Raw genomic sequence first — 20000 nt, forward strand, 5'->3', positions numbered from 1 at the left:
AATGAGTGCACAATCCACTTGACAGCAGAGCAGAGGTTCAAAGCTTGAATATTCATCAGGAGATAAAATTCTGCAATTAAAATAATTACTGAAACAACACTGCAACCTCCGAACAGAACAGAACAGAAGGGAGTAAAGATATTTGTGGTTTGCAGATCTATTGTCTCTTGATCTCAGCCAGGTTTCAGTAAGAAAAGAAAAGTTGAAGTTTTAAACAATGACTTATTAGAAAATGATGTAACACAAACAGGAACATTCTGTATTTTGTGATTGAAAACGAGCAGTAAAGAGCAAGTGCAAGGATTCATCCATAAACAAATCACAGCAATCCAGACCATGTATGTCAAAGGCTTTAATGGCATAGCTCACCAACACCAGTGAGTGGTTTTGCATCTAAGGCCCTCTTTTCAAGACACCAATGACAATGCAACTCATCCAACTGATATGAACAAGTTTCATGTTTCAGAATGAGCATTTTATTAGAAGTAAATCTGCTTTATTATGTTGAAAAATATGTGTGAGGTGGCAACCAGGTACACTTACAGTAGACACTGCTGTTAATATTGTAATAGAATTAGTGCACTAGTGTGGGCCAGAGCTGCAAGCTTTAACCATTCTGTCACCAGCCATGATTCAACCTGTGTGTTCTACTTTAATGAGAAACACACATAAGACATTTCATCTACTCTATGAAAGCTAAAAACTACCTTCTCTAATAAAACAAATGACAAACTGTTATTTGATTAATTTAATGTGAACCATGAATGTGTGTCCTTGCAGGCCCTGAATACCTGGTTTAAGCCTGCACATCTCCTCCCCACTAGAGACAGTCTAGCTTCACAGAGACTAGTGATGCAGTCAACCCTTGTCAACTCTAATGTTAAAAATTTTCAAGTTTAGAACTGTTAAGTGTCAGTGGTAAACTGGTACAAGTAAGTTAGGTTGAGTTAAAGCAGCATTGACTTCATTTGGCCACCTGGTGGTAGTGAAACAAATTGTAAACTTAACATTGACAAATCATTTCATGTCAGCAAAGAGATGCCTGTTTACACATCCAGCAGACATGGATCAGATTACTGAACACCTGATAAAATATCCAAAATTCACTCTCCTTTTAACTCTGTTCTAGTCTCTACCAACTCCTTAGGGGAAATATCTGGCTCTATAGATAAATGCTTCACTATGTTCACCAGCTAGCTGCTAACTTTGTTTGTCTTTGGTACTGGAAAGGTAATGTAGAGTGGAATTTTTAAGAGCTTTTTTTACTGAAAACAACTGCCTGCTGCTGCTGGAAATTAGGTTGATGAGAACTGAACGAGTAAGGCTGTGAGCTGTAAAACCAAAACAATGAGCTGAAAGACACTAAAATGCTCTGTATGGTGGAGGGGAAATGCGGAATTGGGTGATAATTGTCTGTGGTTCCAGCACTACAAGCAAATCCTTTCACATCACACATAGTCATTGGAATCATTGTTAATATTAATTAGTGCAGTTTTAACTTTCAACTTCAACATATCATGGACAAACAGTGTAGCAGGTTAATGGTGAATATACTGTACTTAGATAACCTGATATTACCTCTAACAGCTTACAGGCTCCCAACAAGAAGAAGTTTACACCTGGCTTTCTGTATTTACAACTTGCAGGGGCTTTTTTATTGGTCTCATTCATGTGGTGCATTTACCAATAACAGATGAGCACCTTAATGCAAATACCTGGGAAATACAACATGGTTCCATGTTACTTCCTAACATTACAAGTTAATGAGGACCACCTGAATGCACCATTAAACAAGATTGAGGCTTACTGAGGGCTGCAAGGTACGCGCCAGTTGTGACCTCCAAATTTGGTCAAAAGTAGGCTGTCATGAGAGACCCTTGTCGACCTGTTATGACATGTGACCTTGAAATGACTTAGACAGATGAAGCCCCTGCAATGGGATGCAGATTCCTTTAAGTTCTATCAGGGATGTTTCAGCTCCAATCGTTGACCAGTGGAGGTCGATCAATTTCACAGATTACTTAAAGACCTTTTGAAGTTTAGCTTATTACAACATTTTCACATTCAGAACTCTGTTGTGACAAAATAAAAACATCCATATTGAATTATAAAAGAGTTGTGTGCAATGAAAGCTCTTGAAAAAACATGTATAAGCAAGTATTTTCTTTATATGTATTTAAAAAAGTCCTTTCCTACAATAATTAACATTCTAGCCTTGAGGAAGAAGGAGGAAGTAATTTCCCTTTGTGGATATTATGAGTACATAAGCTACAGTATAATACACTATATACATCAATCAGCCTGCTTCTTGATCACTGATAAGCTTCCAGTGTCCTCTAAAACAGCTGTTCACTTCCACACAGATGTGCAGAAGGGTCCTGGGCCCAGCAGGAGGCAGTCTTGTTTAGCAGGAGATCATGAGGGCGTTCAAAGACTGCTGGCTTTGTGTTCGCTCCAAAGGTCCACCAGTAGACAGAATCTCGCAGGCAGCCAGTTCATGATAGAGAGCGTTGAGCACCTCCAAGATGTGGGCTTTCCCTGTGCAAAAATGTAACAGATGTGAGCGCTGAGAGAATCGTGTTACAGACGAACTGACGAGAACTTAATTTCATTCCCTTCCCTGATAACTGTAAATTTTGATTATGACATTTCACAAGGCTTGTATTGATTTAACTGGGAGTGTGAGTTCTACTTACCATGTTGCGGGTCGCTGCAAGACTCCAAAGTGCTGAGCAAGATTTTCCCAAGAGACCTCCGGGAGACATTCTAAAACAAGAGAGGGCTATTCTCAGATGGCTATCAGGCAATTAACAGGCACTTTAACGGGCAATCTGACTCTTGTGACCACAAAACCTTTCACACGTGTTCAACAAGTGAAATGAATTAGCTCTGAGCTCTCTAATCACTGTCACACTGTCAGGGCTGGACCACAAAAAAATGTACAAAAACACAAGTAAGACATCTGTATGCTGATTCAACAGGGCAAAGTGGACATTTAATTTCAAAATTTGATATAAGTAAGGTATGTCCGTATGGAGGTTTGTACTTGCACAGTGCTAGTGAATAATTTGATTTTGTTTTTCTTTCAGATGTCTGACCAGAAATATCATTCCAGTGAAGCGTGGGCGGATTTCATTTAACTGCCAACCCAGCAAAATGATTTTCATTATTTTGAGTTTCAGTGGAGTTCTAGTTCACATGATTGTCTAACTGCTGTTTACAAGATGTGTGAAGACTCACAAAAATGTGTTTGAGCCTTAAAACAGTAAAAAGATGTTCAATATTTGCGCAAATCCTCGGCAATCAGTCGCTTTAATCCTAAAATGATTGGTATCAGAACTGACCTGCAGTTGAACTGTACTGTAATTGTGACTAACCAGGTCTCTGAGTTGCTGGAGGAGCTGCAGAATGTCCACAAGTTTCTCTTCTACCAGGGACAGACGAACCCTCTCTGTCTCCAACATCTGCAGCTCCATCTGAAGCAACTCGGTCTCCTCTGCTTTCTGCTGCAGCTCCTGCACCAGAGAGTCCTTCATCTGGAGGACAAGGCACAAACCAGTTAATCTACAGGGCAGCCAGTACAGTACTGTGTAGACTGCTTTGTCTGATAGTTAGTTGGCAGGACATTTTTTTTAAAATTAAATTTATCTGGAAAGTTAGCAGAGATCCGGTCTTGGGTCAAAGTCTGTTTCCCTCTCGAATAGTGTTTCCCGCTCCTTCAAATAGTCTTTCCCGTCCTGTTAACATCTGTGGTTGGGGTTAGTGCTGAGAGTGAACTGGTTGGGGAAAAGTTGGATGAAGGTTATGTATTGCAGACTGTTTGGGGTTGTGGATACATTTGGGTTCAAGTTGAGGTAAGGGGAAACAGAAATTGATTTGAAAACTGACTGTCATCTGAGTGTCATGAGACTCAGTCCACTCAAAAAAAAGGGTTACATCACAAATAGATAGTAAACAGAAAAAATATATTCTAAAAGACAAGGCTAGTGTTATTCTATATTTTTGTTATTTTAAACAAATCCAATGAAAAGTGTGTTAGTGTGTCCCTCAATACTTTCTGACTTCCCTACCCTGTCTGTGTCACACTGCCACAAGCCCAATTAGTTCCTGCTGAAAATGTAAATCTTTAAAAATGTGTCACAAATACATGGCTTTGGTTGTTTTTTTAAATATATTTTGGAGTATTTTATGCATTTATTAGATAGGGACAGTAGAGAGAGATGACAGGAAACAGGGAGAGAGAGATGGGGAATGACATGCAACAAAAGTCTACTGCCAGTATCAACCACAGACGTTATGTGGCATCACCAGTAGTCTACTAGGGTGAGTCATATGGAGCCTCATTTTTAAAAAAGGCTCAATAATTTCCTTAAACAGCTGGGCACTGTAGTTTTTAGCAAGGGTTACTCAAACAGGAGTCAACAGTGCATTTGTTGGGGACTATTTTCAGCCGTGGATGAATACACATTTGAGGCTAGTGAGTATTTCTAGCAGTAGGATGGTGTATGTGAGATTACATCAAAATAAATTGAGTGTGTGTGTTCATGGTAATAAAGGAGCATTTCACCCAGTTCAACAGTGTGACTCGCTGATGTGTTTTTAATAGTTTGTGGACAATTTAGCTCTATAGCATAGATTAATATATTTCAGGTTTTAGATAAATACGCAATACTGTTAGTAGATAAATTCATTGTTGGTCTTTTCATGAGATTTTTTGAAAATAAAGAAAATACAGAATATCATCAGTCTTATCCTTTAAGACCAAACACAGATTAAATAACTTGGAAAGGTGTATTTTTGAGCTGTACGTAATTTGACAAGCTTATAATAGTAGCTTGATATGTCATTTTTGAAAATGTAACATTTTTGCATTGTAGGCCTCCTAAATATCTTAATACAACATAAATATCCCAATATAAATCCATGTCAAATGTTGAAAATGTTGAGGTTAGAGTAGGTTTTCAACCCTCAGTGTACTGTAGGCTCGCCTGCCAAAAACACTGGAAATCCCTGCAGTGCACCTTTACATCATAGCGTACTGAAGGACAAGGGTCTCACCCCACACATCCTGCACATAAACAAAGCCTCACAGTCATGACTTTGTTTAGTTTTAACTTTTCCTCTCTGAGTGCTGAGACGTTCTGGGAACACATTACATCACGGTTCCCCTTCTGCCTGTCTTCCTGTGTTGTGAAAATACTACTCGACTGTAACAAGAGAGCTTTAATTTACGATATTCCTTAGTGTCATGCGGGACAAGGGGGGAGTGTTTCTGTGGTCAGCTCCAGTGAGAAACAGCTGCAAACACACCCACCCACACACACACACACACACACACAGAGGGAGGGTCTGTAGCTGCTGCTAGTGGTTTGGTTAGGTGGAAGCTGCAGGATCACGCCACACTAGCTGTGGTTTTTCCTTTGAAGGCCTCCACTTTCATAACAACCTTCAGCAGTCCTCTCTAATCTAGTTTAACACCATACATACAACGTATGATGTAAAGCGAGGCAGAACACTGTCCAGAAAGAACAGTTGGATGTAAATGGATCCTATTGAGGATAGTGTAGTAGCCCACCCTGGTGTGATGGAGGTCAGTGGTGGTTTGTACCTGGTCCATGTTTATCTCTGCCTGACTCTCCTTCAGCTGCAGCTGCTTATGCAACTTGGTCACCCTCTCCAGGAGCTCCACCACAGCGCTGCAGCTCTCCTCACTCCTTGAGCTCCCGAAATTAGACATCAGCTTCTTGAATGCTTTGTCTTCGCACCTGATCAAGGACACATAGCAGAAGAGCTCTGAGCTACAGTAGCTGTCATATTGGTTCAGAGATTGACATGATGCCACTTTTTTGGCTGTCTGTGTTGGGTTGGCTGAGCAACAATACATTGGCAGTGGTTTTCTGTATATTTAGTCCTTATTTAATTTCTATGACATGTCGCAGACACACTTTTAAACACACTAGCATTGTTAGAATATGTTGCTCTGTTCCACAGTCATTCCTTTTAAATATTTCAGATATTTCTCCAATGTATTTTGCATTAAGTTTTGACATCTGTGTATGTTTTTGGCAAAGTGTATCATATAAATATTTTATGTGACACTTTATTTGCCTGGAGGTGTCAAACCGTATGTAAATGTGTTTGTCTTGCTACAGTATACAGCCTTATGATAGATTAGCAGCCTGTACAGAGTATCCTGCCTCTCATCCAGTGCTGCTGGTATTGGGTCAAACCTCTCATGACTGTGAACAGGATAAGCAGTGGAGAAAATGCAAGTTTAATGCAGTTTAAGGCATGGATAATTTATGTCACTGGTTTTGTCAATGTTGTTATTATTATTTTTAGCAAATGTATTCTGATTTGTGTTAACCCATCTGTACATTGCTGTTTTCCTTTATTAGAGGCCGATTCCACCATACCTGCATAACCTGACTTTGGCATACAGGAACCACACTAAATAAGAAAATCTTTAAGACTGACATGTAATGCTCCAATTAAAGCAGCAATGGTTTTTATATTAACAATGAATTAGATTAATATGTGTAATGTGAAAGTAGTCACTTGGAGTGATAAACTGATGCTCAGTGCTGCAGAGCTTTTTTTAGCTTATTGCTTTGGTTTTACAGTACATTTAATGCATGTATAATTTATTAATTAATAATTTATTTGCTTTTGTTTTTTTTTAAGCAGATGCTTCACTTCTTTCTGTAAATGCACCTCTGTATCACAATTTTCCCTTACTGATGTCAGATTCCACCATACCTGCACAAAATTTAAATACACTTTGGCATAAAGGAGCCACACAAAGTAAGAAAATCATCATAAGCTTACCCTATCATTGTTTTTCACATTAACGATGAATCAAATTTATGTGTGTAATATGAAAGTGGTCACTGGGAGTGACAAACACCCAATGCTGCAGCGCTACGGGGCTATTTAGCCTCTTTTAGCATATTCTTTTGGTTTTAAGGACCATTTACTATGTCGTTCACTCTAATTGCTCTTATTAACCTCATTGTCAGTGGCAAAAGGCACCTGTTGTTGTTGTTGTTGTTGTTTTAAAAAGCTCTGATAAACCCACTGTACATTTCCTGCCCAACATCAAACTGCAGATAGACAAAGCTAACGCTAAGCTAGCTGGAGAAAAAAGTCAAACATGTAGCAGCTAACACACATTTAAATTAGTAATGTGAAATCTGGCTATTTTATAATTCATTGAAATTCAGCAATGGTTTGACCTATCATTGGTATATGTTCACATATCACTTAAATTATTCATTTAATTTCCAGAATATCATACTTTTAAATTATGTTTGGAATAAAAACATTATATAATGTAAAACCATTAAACACTATTACATGTGTGTATTGAACGCTTTATTTATATTGAATTATCCCAAACAGTGTCAGGCCAGCGTTGAAAATGCAAAATGAAATCGGTAAATCAAAGAGAAAACAACACAGGGCAGCTATAGTTCCTTGGAACTGAAGACCGTCAAATGAAAGTTAATGTTGCTTTGTGTTTGTTGTATGTGTAAATAGAGAACTGTGCGCTAACAAATTAGCCATAAAAATGTATTAAGCCGAATATATCAAAGCTGTGTCTCTCAGTTTGTTTTGGAGTCCTTCTTCTGTTTTAAGAATTATTTGTTACATATTGTATCCTGTTCCACATTTCACTTTGCTCAAATAAACAAAACTATATGTAAACAAAATGTACACATGTTGTTTTACACTGTGCTCCGTTGTAGACAGTAAACGAAAGCAAACAACTAAATCTTGTCAATTGTGTCACTAGCTTGCTGTAAGCTGCTTTATGAGACAGTGATGATATGAATGTGCTGTACCTTTCCCCACAGCAGGACAGCCTGGTCAAAATCCTCTTCACCTCGTCCACCTGCCGCTGCTGATCTCCGGTCCACTTGTCCTCTTCCTCGTCTGAGGCTGCCTGGCCCTCCACTGAACGAAACAGCTGCTCCTCCACTAAACGCCACAACACACCATCATCATTAATACAATCATTGTCATGGTAGGTAGAAGTCAGAGCTGTAGGGGAGAAAAGGACTGTGACTATACTACAATTGAATATTGAGACTGGTTCTGGAGACTGGAAATTAGTGAACCCTCATCTGTTGCAGTGAAGTTACTCCCAACAGCCAACAGTACTATTGATGTATTATACAAAAACAATAATGTTTTCTAATAATTATCCTCATCCCTATTTAATCATGGCTTAGACATCCAGCATTGCCTTCTGTGCTTTTAGGAAAAAGGCGTCTTACTTTTGTCCGGGGTTGTCACAGCACGCCCTGTCGGGGAACAGCGATCGTGCTGGGAGCCCGAGCAACATCTCTGGCCTGGCCTGCTGCTGACACTCAGCTGCTGCTCTGCCCTGGAGCTGCTTGGAAGTTGGAGTTTGGACACCTCTGACCTGAAAGAGAGCACAGTCGGGTCTATATGCATGTTCTGTGCAAATACGCGTCCTGTTTGTGCTGCTGTGTATCTCTGTACATAAACTGACACTGAAGAGGCTAAAACCGCTCTTCAAATTTGCACAGATGAGAACAGCTCAGTCCGAACCAATTGCAAACATCAAAGAGAACATATCAAGTAACGCAAGGCAATGCATATTAAGCCACATCTACAACCGCCATGATAATTTTATAAAGGCCTGTGATGTTGTATGCCAAATCTGGGTGGGGTAATTGAAGCCAGACATTGTATCTTTAAGGCATTTTTACAGTAAAGTGGGTCAATGGTAGAATGGAGCTATTAGTGTGCAACATGTGAGGAGAGAGCACACAGGCTGACACTGGATGGAACAAAATTGGAGCATTTTTAAGTACACAAACAGTTTTCTGCACGTCTTTTTCATCTGTAGGAAAGAGACATGTAACATCTATAGTCTACAGCATATGTTTTGTTTTTCCTTGTGTCATGGATACATTCAAACATTTGTAACTGAAAAAAAAGACTGAGACTGCAGTTTGTGCGGATCAATCGTTCTGTAATGGTTTGAATTTTCTAGGTTTCTCCTGCTGTCTGCTCTTTTGTGTTGGGGGAAATCCGATAGGGGGCTTCGTAAATCACAGAATAAGTGTTTCCAGATGATGATGTCTTGCAGAAAGAAAAAAAAAAGAGAAAATCTCGAAAAGGTTTTCAACAGCCTGACTCTCTGAAAAAAGAAAAAAAAAAGTCACGGAGCACTCATGCTTATATCCTGTTGGCACGAGGCAGGCTCTGCTGTAAGACAACATTATACTCTACATCTGTGTACTACTTTAGGTTTCTTTGTGTGGGGAGAAACGACTGACTTCACTGAAAGTCAATAATTGCAGCATGATTTCAGGCAATCAATCAGAGAGTCATGTTTAAGTTACTGGGGGGCCACATTGGAGGAGAGAAGGAGTTGTGTAGTTCACGAGGACCGGCAGCTGCAGCCGGACCAACATGCAACTGGTGCATGGACGTGAACACACACAAAACTTTACTGGTTGCTGTGGAGACACTCTGACTCTGGAATGAACTGGTGGAGGGCTTTTTTCAAATGCAGGCTTTGGTGTGACTAATTGCACTTTAATTGACAGTTGTTGTAGAGAGGCTGCAGCCTGTGTCCAGTGAATACTGTAGCAAGGCTTTTGATATGCATAGAGGTTAAAAAAAAAAACGGCTTTGTGTCTCGAAAGACAAAAAAAGAAAGACTTTCCGATTGTTAGCTCAGTTTTAAACTTGTTTTTGACCGTGCATGAGATTTATACTGTTTAAGGAAGGTTCCTGATCACATGGTTTGACTGTGATGAGGTACCCTGAAGTGTTAGGTGGTGGTGCTGAGCATGGGAATTCCAACAAGATGAGAAGAGAAACCTGAAAGTAGTCCAGACAGACATCTTGGAAAGTGGTCAGACTGTGGGATACAGCAGACAGAGACTAAATCTGATCAGCGTTTCATTAGACAGGCACCATAACTCTCGCCAATGTACCAAACGCAAAAGCAGCATGGGTGGGTTTGACTTGCCAAAATGAAAATATCCATTCATTTAACATATTTTGCTGAGAGAGAGAGAGAGAGAGAGAAAGTATATATTGCAGACTTCAAAGTGTAATGTGTGTAAGCCTGTAGTTTTTTATTTTCTTTTTGCATATTGAGCCAATGAGTGATAATTTGTGAAGATTATGCCACCAATTTTGCATTGCACTTCTGTAAAATTGTCAGACACACAGTGGAAAAAAAGGATCAACATCGATGCAGCAGAACCAGAGATACTGTCTTTTTTATTCCACACATTATTTTTCCTAGTTAAAACCTGACGCCTACATTACCCACATTGCAACTCGACCTGGAGAGTTCATATATGTTGTTTTTACACATACAGCAGTACGATAACAATGGATCAATTGACTATATGTAATGTGAAAGGGGTCAATCGCAGCGACTCTACAGCTCCTCTGCAGAGCTTTTTAGCATCTTTCAGCTCAGTGTTTTTGATTTTCTGGCACACAACTTTACTGTTTTGGTTCAGTCTCACTGCGTTCATTAATTTTGTTTCCAACAGCAGTTAGCAACTGTTTTCAGCTAAAAGCTCTGACAATCCGACTGGATGCTACCTGCTCAGCACCAAAAAGCAGACACTGGTTAACAGATATCTAGAGAGCAGTGACCAAAACAGAGTTATAAGGACAGTGAATATTGGACTTACATCCATCAGGTGGCCAGAAACACGACCCCAAATTAGAGTTAATGTTGCATTGTGTCTGCTGGGCATGTAAATAGGCAACTGTTTGCTAATACTTTTGCCATAACAACATTATAGGGTGAGAATATGTAAATGTGCTTATAGTTTGTTCTGCTGCCCCTAAATTTTGGAGTTTTAATCCTTCAGGTTTCAATCCTGGTTTATTTGGCAAAACCAACTACCAACTGCAAGTGCTAAGGAAAGGAGGACACTACACAAAGAGGCAATTAGAGACAGAGTGCAAATACATGAAATGTCTATTGCTGAAAATATTCTGGCCATAAAATCTTATTATTATCTTATAAATATAACAACATTTTTGCAGTTTGTGCAGTTTGCCTGTGGTCCCATTCAGAAGATAAACACTGAAATAAACACATTTTTCTGATGGTCATGATTTTTAGAGGGTTTAAAAGGTTTTTTAGAAGGAATCAAGGCAGAATTTACCCTTGAAGTTTGAAACAGACCTCATTGTTTAGAAGGAAATACTACTCAAATTGAACAGATAGATGATCAATTTAACATTTCCTGAACTGTCTACAGTATCTGGCTTTTCCCACTGGCTTATCAGACTCCTCAAAGGCACCTCTTGGCTAATCTCTGACAGAATTACTGTCAATTGAGACTTGGAATGCCCTTAAACTTTGAGAATAACATTAAAGTCTCAGCTGTAAACTCACTAGAAATTCGAGTATGTACATTACTTATTGTAATCTTATTACACTACTTTCTCTATACTACATGTGATTATATATTATATTATTCTTAATGGAAAGAGCTGGAAGCACTTTGTAGCCTATATAATGTAGAGTTAATTACTGCTACATCCCTAAAGGCACACACAGAAGAGTGAAATTATACATGAAGAGCTCTGTTGTGCTGTGTCAGGGCATTTCTAATTAATAGTATCCTGTATTCTGCCCTATTAGCAAAAGTCTGAAGCCGTTCTTAAGGCCAGTGGGGGGTAGTCCAGCTGTTTGTTGTTAGAGCCAGGACACTCCGAGTCCTCCCTGTGTTTATCACAGCGCAGCGCTGAAGTGAACTTTCCATCAACACTACCCCCCCTCATCACTGTTTCCCCTCCTCCATTCCCTGAAGAGCAGTTTCCTCTTTCAGGTGTCATCAGTCAATGACAGTCTCCTTTTTTTTGCAGGGGTTACAAATGAGGGCACACTGTAAACCTGAGCTTGAACTTGAAGTTCACCGCTTGTTGGTGTCCTGCAGCATGACGGAGACGGGTGAGGGGTCGTGTTTACATAGCTGATGGTTATCAATCAAGTCTTCTTGGGTTGTGCTCGTACATATGAGGTGGTTTCTGGGATACAAATAAAGCAGCTTCAGAGATGTGATTATTGTTTAGCACCAGCTGAGGACTTAATCCAAAAACCGATGTCTGTAACATTTACAGAGGGTGTTTAAGCTTTCCTTAGCAAGAAAAGTGCAAAGAAACCCCCAAAGTCAAACAAACTAGGGTATTAAAAGCGGAGGGAAATATACGGGGAGAGAAGTCCAGCAAGGGTGGGTGGCATAAGTTTATAGATATTTTGTGTGTGATGTATTTCTGCTGATGTCAGCATACCTCCAAACCAGAGAGAGGGAGAGTGGGGCAGCGGTTCAATGTGAAAACGAGCCCACTTGGCAGTGCAGGTTTTTGAAGGCTGTTCAAGAACAACAAGTAAGGCAGCAGCAGAATGCCATGGGTCCTAGACATCCCTCGAGTGTGTCCTTTGGACATTATTTAAAGGGTAAGAATGCCGTGGCAGCACCTGCTCCACACAATGCTGCTCTTGCGCAGAGGCAGATAAATGGTCTGCTAGACCCTCCTCTCCCCTCCGCTCTCAGGCGCCATGCAGAGAGCATGAAAAGGCTGGGAGATTATGCCTCCCCTGGGGCCTGCCTTCAGAGGGCCAGGGGTTAGAGGCATACAGAGAAGAAGCCTGCAGGCGTGCCGTTAAAACGAAAAGTGAGTTTTAAACTTGCAGCACTTAGGATATATGTGCTTGGGTATGCTCTCTAGAAATCCCTGGACTATATAAACAGAGACATTTGGAATCAAGAGGATGATACAACTAAAAAGTTGTAGACGAAAGACGACTAGAGTTCTTTGAATGAGTGATTTTGTTTCCCCACTCTGTTTTCTCCGAAGCACAAAAAGAAGATGGAAAGCTGAAGGGAGCTGTTCCTCTCCTGTGGGCCTTGCAAAACATGTCCGTCATTTCATGAACAAACAGTTGAGTGTTTGCCTCTTCCTCCAGATGGTAGGCTTTTCCTCCCCCTCATGTCTTTTTGTTCCTCTCGATGTGCTTCCTATTGTCTAATCCCTCTGGCCCACACAAAGCTTTATAGGCCAGAGTGACTGATTTAGACTCCTTTTACCTTCTGCTGCTCAAGAAACAGAGCTAAAAGTGCCACTTTTAGACAATCACGGCCATACAATGACTTTTCTGTACTCATTAACTCCTGTTGAGGTCTCGGCCTCTGCTCCGTTCTAGCATAGAATCCAAACAAATCACAGACATGTTATGCAACAACACCCACACATCTTAGGTTTCATACTGATGACCACATTTTTTTAAACAGACTTGTGCTGCGATTCTGATAGAAAGTTTAACAGGGATTTACTAGATGAGAAAATGGTACTTCATCAAATGTTAAAAAACACAAAAAAAAGGGAATCAAGATGAAACACATGTTCACTTCAAAGAACAGTTCCACATTTTTGGAAAAAATGCTTATTCGCTTTCTTTCTTTTGAGGTTAGATGAGATGATTGATACCACTCTCACATGCGGGTAGTATATTGATCCTCTCATCTAACTCAGCAGCAACTAACTGTATTTTGTTGCTTTAAACATTCTGGATGCAAAAAAAATTCTCAGTGGTCCACTAGGCCAGGTAAAATGGGCTGCTATCCTGATGGGATAGGGCTCACACTAGGGGCTTTCAACATCATAAGGACCCATTAAGCATTGTCTATCCTCATCTTTATTATCACAGCGCTTAAGTGGAATCCACCGCGGAGAAGCAGTGCCAGCACTCGCCCCCCCACCCCCCAGCCCTGTAACTCTGTATCGCTGAGATCCAGCAGCATCTGAGTTAATCTCATTATTTGTCACAGCAGTTTAGAAATAAGCCGCAGGGATAAAGTTACGGTCGATCATTTCAACAGACCCCTTGACACACTACTGCATCTCTAAACCTCGCTACATATGATCCCAGACATTTGATACTGGAACAGCATGTTGACAGAGTAATGACTTCATCTTAAGTTTGTGCCATATAGTTTAAGGGACAAAAAAGACACCTCAAAACACCTCAACTGGCACCTTTCTCTCTTAACTGTGTCCTTAAAAGACGTGACCGAGCGAGGACTGAGGTTTTCAGTGGGAATACTCGTGGAGCCTGGTTGCTAAGATCCATAGGACGGGGGTGCCTATGTGGTATTGTTCATTTGGGAGTGCAGTGAAAGAAGTGAACGGAGATTGATGAGAATGGTTAGTCTGCTGAGGCTCTCACTCAATGGAGCTCCCTCTTGGCAAGTCAGAGCCTTTGTGGTGTTGAATTATTCGCTATTAGGGTATCAATGGAAGGGCAGTGAAAAGACTTTGGGACACAGCCTGCATAGATTAGTGGAGTTTAGTGTTAAAGGAAAGGAATTGTGTTGGCTAAATTTGTTATTTTGAATCACCTAAAGGCAGGTAGCAGTGAAGACTTTAATCATATGAGTCGGTTGTGCTTTAGAGCCCATAATAACAGCATTATATAGATATTACAACCATTTAGAGACATCTGCTATCTAAGAAAGCCAGACCTGCAGACACTGATTACATGGTTGGAGCAGGGACAACATACACAGAGATAAACATTAAACCAACGGCTTTGTACTTTAAAAGTCCAATTACACCCTTACTTCCACCAAAATGAGTAGTTCCTAACAGTAGTGGAGCTCAGGCAGGACCAACCTGCCACACACGATGCCTGTTAAATAAAGTAAAACACAACAAGGCTGAAAAGTGGAATAGTAAACCACATCAAACCTTCATAAATAGCATGGCAGCGTTTTCCAGGCATGCAGCCAGAAGTAAACAGAGTCATTTTATTCTAGGAGAACTTACAATTCATGACGGTTCATTCAATCCAAAAAGGCCTTGATAACGCGATAACTTGCCCAAACAAACCCCTTCTTTTTCATGACATGATGAACAGCCAGACACTTGTTCTGCACTGGATTTGACAGCTGATTAGATCTAATGGAGAGGTAAAAAAGATACTCCAAACTCCCTTCTCTATGACCTCAGGGGAGTATTTGTTTATTTTTTTACTGCATCTACCCGCTTTTAAAGTCAAATCAAGGGAAAAATTGAAGAAACATCTTTATTTCTTGGGTAAAAAGAATGAAATTGTCATATCAGAATTTACAGTATATTGCAAAGAGTGTGTTGCAATTGCATCACTCTTGGAATTCTGCACTCTGCACTCAGTTTTAACTGTTGAGTTACTGTATATCGTCTGTAAATTTTATTTCACATAATTACTGGAAAAATACAGAAAGCATGACCTCACTGTCCTCAATGGCCCTACCTTCCAGTTAATGCCTCAGCATGCTGCAAATGAGTAGGTCCCCAGATGTGTTGTTGATCCACATCTTAAGGTAATTGTGTCTATACACACACACACACACACACACACACACACACACACACACATATATATATACAACTGCACATGTTCCAAAAGGCCACACTCGAAAGCAGAGGTGTAAAGCCTGCCACCAAACTGTCTCACCAATCTCTCTCGAAGAACGAAGTCTTTTGCCTATTTTTATAATCTCATCACTATCATATCACTATTTATAATCATACTGCTGTGAATTTGATTACATCATCTTGGCTTTAGGGAACTGTTACAGACATTTTTCACTGTTTTCTGGCCCAAACAATTCATTGAGAAAATAATCAGCAGATTAATCGATAATGAAAATAATTGTTAGCTGCAGTCCTATTTGGATGAGATGAAGTTGTTATATGTCCACGTATAGAAATAACAACTCTAAAATTGATATATTTTTCATAGTTTGGGGGCTGTCATGGAGAAAACAATAAATAATTTGACATGCCAATCCAAATAAATGTAAATGTTTGTGCCCTCACAGAGTAACAACTTCCTGTTTTGTCAAGATAGTCCAGTGATTGTATAGGATGCAGTCTTATCCTGAGTCATTTATTGATTAATTCCTGAGCTGTGGTAATATCTTATTATACTTCTGGCTTAACATTGATGTAGTAGAGTTTTGTTGTTCTAAAATGCTAGATGTGACACAGTTCCCAGTGTTATTACCTGTAGTAGAGGAGCTCTGATTCCAGCTGGAGGATGTGTCTCTGCAGCGCCGGCACATGACTGGCTTTAGCTTCCAGTTCCTTCACCTTCCCCAGGCCGCTAAGCAGCGCCTGCCTGGCCTCCTCCACCTTCCTCCTCATGCCCACCTGCTCCTTCTTCAGGACTCGGTTGCAGTCCTCCAGTGCCGCCACAGTTTCTTTAGAGCTCCACAGTTCCTGCTCCAGTCTCTGATTACACAGCATGGCTTCCTCTACCTGTTGGTCTCTGGAGTTCTGCAGCAGCTCTATCTCATGGATAATGTTCTGCAGGCTCTTCAGGTTGCTGTAGGTGCTGTTTTTCAGGTTGGAATTGCTCATACTTTTCTGGGCTGCTTGTTTCTGGTGGGCAACAAAGCAACCTTCTTCTGATTTATGCTTGGAGTGGCTTTTCCATAGTCCTACCTGGAGAGAGCAACAGTAGGTAACAGATGAACAACACGGGACCAGAAGATCTTGGAAGATATTCCCTAAAATACCTGGAATGTACCAGCAGGTGCAATTTTGTTAGCACCTATCTACAAACCTTTTAAGAGTTTATATGTTGTAACTAAAGGTTTTAATAATGGGTAGCATTACTCTAAAGCATTTACTAATGCTTTATAGATCACTAATAAGCCATTAAAGCTGCAACTAGCATTTTCATATCAACAACTGATCAAATGAGTGTAATGTAATATGAAATTTGTCAGTGATAATAACAAACCTACAGAAATTTATCATCCCACTCTACATTTTCTCTCCGCTCCACAGACTGTTTTAGTGTCTTTCAGCTCTTTGTTTTGATTTTATGGCCCATAACTTTTTAAGAGTTTTGGTTCAGTCTCGCTACTCACATCAGCCTGGTTTCCAGACACAGCAGATAGACAGTTTTAGTGAAAAATCTCTTCTAAATCCACAGAAACATGACCCAAAATTTGTGCAAATGTCTGCTGGATGTGTAAATAATAGGCATGTTTGCTAGAATGTTCACCACAACAATTTTGACAAAGGTGACAATACATTAGTATTGTGCATGTACAGCTTGTTCCGCTACCTTAAAGTGGCCAAAAACATATATAAAAAACTGATTATTGCTGCTTTAATGAGAACTTTTGGGTTGCTATGTTGTGGAAAAACCTCTCTTGCTGATGAGTCATAAACAATTAATGGAGGTAAGTTTTCTAGATGTCCAATAATGTATGTGCAGAGTTTGACACTAGGAGGCTGTTTTCATATTCATCTGCTGAAAGTGGAAAATTTCTCTGAGTTCATTGAAAATCCGATTTTAAGGGGCGGACCTATGAGCATGATATGTGACGTCACAACTAGTTTGGAGTCAATCCTGGTCCAGTATTCAGTTTACATAAGTGTGATGTGGAAACTTGAACAGTGCACAAACACTGAGAATAAACTTTACAGTGAAGGAGACATCTTGTATCTAGTAGTTAAACGTTTTAAATGAAATATATTTACATACTCAGAGATTCAGGAATTTTAAATGAGAAAGAAGGAGTAGATGTAATTTTAAGGGTTTTAACAAGATAATTGAACTTTTTTTGTGGAAAAGCCATTTCAGACAATTTATTCTTCAAGAGTAGAGTATTTAAATACATCTTAAAACATGTCTGGAAGGGATCTTTAAGTTTGCAGTTAGAAAGTTTAGTAAGACATAAATAAGGGGTAATGGGTTTCTCACTTTCTAATTTTACTGCAGATCAATTCTGTTATTCTGCATTTTAATAGTCATTAAGGGTCAACATTTTCTTACTGTCTCATAAGCCAACAGCAAAAGTTAAGTCATCTGCAAATAAATATTTACAGCTGGAGTTGGAAATGTTAATAAGTTCTAAATGGATTTATTAAACTGACTTTGGTCCAGATGTTCTGCAGTTGTGTCCCATAACATAAACATGAAAGTGAACACTGTGCTTGAATGTTCATTATTGCATTGCAAATTGTATTTTGACAACAAACCTTAGCACAAGGTCAGTACACTGGAACTTTTCCAGCTCAGTGTCTACTGTAGATTTTAGCTGCATCATATGGACTATCAGGGACTCCATTTGGAGGACTTTATTTTGTGTCATTAAACAAAAGGTTGTCTTGTAAGAAAATGGTACCACAGTTTTGAGAGGTGGGGGCAGCATTTGTCTGGGGCCCAAAGCAAATAGAGGCAAGTTTGGTGAGCAGTACCCCTGTTCCCTAAAATTGTTCCCTAAGACTGCTGCTTGTATCCACCCTAATGAAATCATGACTAGGCTACTTTCTAAAAAAAATATGGACATCATCATCCAACTCAAACCCTTGGCATGATTTTATTAGTTTAGCCCCTCTGAATATTCTCGTATCATTACATACCAGCATATCACACGCACTCACCTGCAGAGCCAAACAGCGGGCATCACTGCTCTGAAGTGCGGCTCGCATGTCTTCAATCAGCTCCCTCAGACTTGCATTCTCATCTTCCAGTTTTGATATTCGGTCCTCTGCTTCCTCCAGTGCCACTATCTCCTCATAACACTCCCTGGTGCAGGAGCCGAGCCTGCAGCCGGAGGCGTGCCGTCCCTCCGGGGACGGCGAGGACCCGCCGCTCACTCCCACACACAGCAGCTTCTCTCGCCGCTTCAGTGGGCTTCTCAGGCGGATCTGAGTCTCTATATGCTCGCTGTCCTTCCCGACCAGCAGCCGGCCGTTCTCATACTGACACCCCGCCTTTGTGCTGAAGTACCCGCACAGTTTGGCGTGAAAGTGTCTGAAAGAGAGCTCGCTGGGTAAAACACCGGCGCATTCTGAATCCTCCAAGTCTTTGTTCAGTCCCAGAATGTCACACAAGATGTTAAAGTCCTCCACGGGGATTTTGCCTCCACCTTGGTAGTCCATATGATGGAAAATCTCCTGTAGGTATTGATCTAGCCCGGTGGCTAGAACTATAATTTCGTTCTCCACTCCCCGGTCCAGTCCGTAATGGTAAGCCAGAGTGCTGACTATCCATTGTGTCCTGCGCGCTGGTCGGCTGTATGGATCAATGGAGTCTATCGCATCCATCATTTCTACTGAGCAACATCATATTTCCACAAACTTAACAGAGTTACTTTGTTTCTTCCAAAATCCGCCAGCGCACGCAGCACATTCATCCTCTCAGCAGACTGTGGGCAGACTGGCGGAGCTAGAATGAGGCGTGTGTTAAAACGGAGCAGATTTGAATTTAGCACTGCCCCCCAAACCCAAAACCAGGGGTCCCAACCAGGAGTCAGTAACATGGCCCTACTATGCATAACGGTCTCAAACTGCTTTTTTGTTTGAGTATAATTGCCACCAGGTGTGTAAACTTTTGTCATTCACTTGGGTTAGACTTTGCTAAGATGTAAGATGCCCAAGAGACTAACAGGCTGTGCAGCAGAGGTAGACAGTCTTTATTCAACTGAAGAATTTTTACAGCATGCTGTATGCAGGGTTAAAACGCACGCCTATTTATTTATTTATTTGCACAGATTGCACCTTGCTTTGTGCCCTGCTGTCATACATGATCTTGTTTGTATGCAGAAAAGGTTTTTTCATCACTTATTGTAGATATCCTATTCTGATACACAGTATATAATGTATATCAATGTGTGTCTAGATTTTTATTTATGTCTTTATTAGTCTAGTAGATCTTTCTTTGAGTTTTCATAGCCTATGTGTAATCTAGCCTATATATATAGTCCAGTGGTTCCCAACCTAGGGGTCGGGCCCCTCCAAAGGGTCACCAGATAAATCTGAGGGGTCGTGAGATGATTAATGGGAGAGAAAAGAAGAAAAAATAAAGTTCTGATACACAAATCTGTTTTCAGTTTTTGGACTTTTTTTTCTAATCTTTGATTTTTGGTGAAATATTGGATCATTTGAACTTTTATTGAAATGAAACCATGTGAGAAGTT

At 40.3% G+C, this 20000-nt stretch overlaps 1 protein-coding gene across 1 annotated transcript; it reads right to left on the reverse strand.

The window, feature by feature from the left end:
* Positions 1 to 332: 332 nt before the first annotated feature.
* Positions 333 to 19300, reverse strand: efcc1 (EF-hand and coiled-coil domain containing 1). The gene is made up of 8 exons (XM_067588392.1): positions 18463 to 19300; positions 16067 to 16506; positions 8280 to 8428; positions 7845 to 7980; positions 5609 to 5765; positions 3378 to 3536; positions 2697 to 2766; positions 333 to 2538 (listed from the first exon to the last, which is right to left on the reverse strand). The coding sequence occupies exons 1-8, from the start codon at positions 19129 to 19131 to the stop codon at positions 2405 to 2407; spliced, it is 1914 nt and encodes a 637-aa protein (XP_067444493.1). The 5' UTR covers positions 19132 to 19300; the 3' UTR covers positions 333 to 2404.
* Positions 19301 to 20000: the final 700 nt, after the last annotated feature.

Source organism: Thunnus thynnus, chromosome 4, assembly GCF_963924715.1.
Source record: "Thunnus thynnus chromosome 4, fThuThy2.1, whole genome shotgun sequence".
Lineage (NCBI taxonomy): Eukaryota > Metazoa > Chordata > Actinopteri > Scombriformes > Scombridae > Thunnus > Thunnus thynnus.

Coding starts and splice junctions, on each gene's coding strand:
- efcc1 (XM_067588392.1), bottom strand. CDS start 19,131: ATGATGGATGCGATAGACTCCATTGATCCATACAGCCGACCAGCGCGC. Junction 8,429..16,066: donor TCAGAGCTCCTCTACTACAG/GTAATAACACTG, acceptor GCTCTCTTTCAG/GTCAGAGGTGTCCAAACTCC. Junction 2,767..3,377: donor TCCAGCAACTCAGAGACCTG/GTTAGTCACAAT, acceptor CTCTTGTTTTAG/AATGTCTCCCGGAGGTCTCT.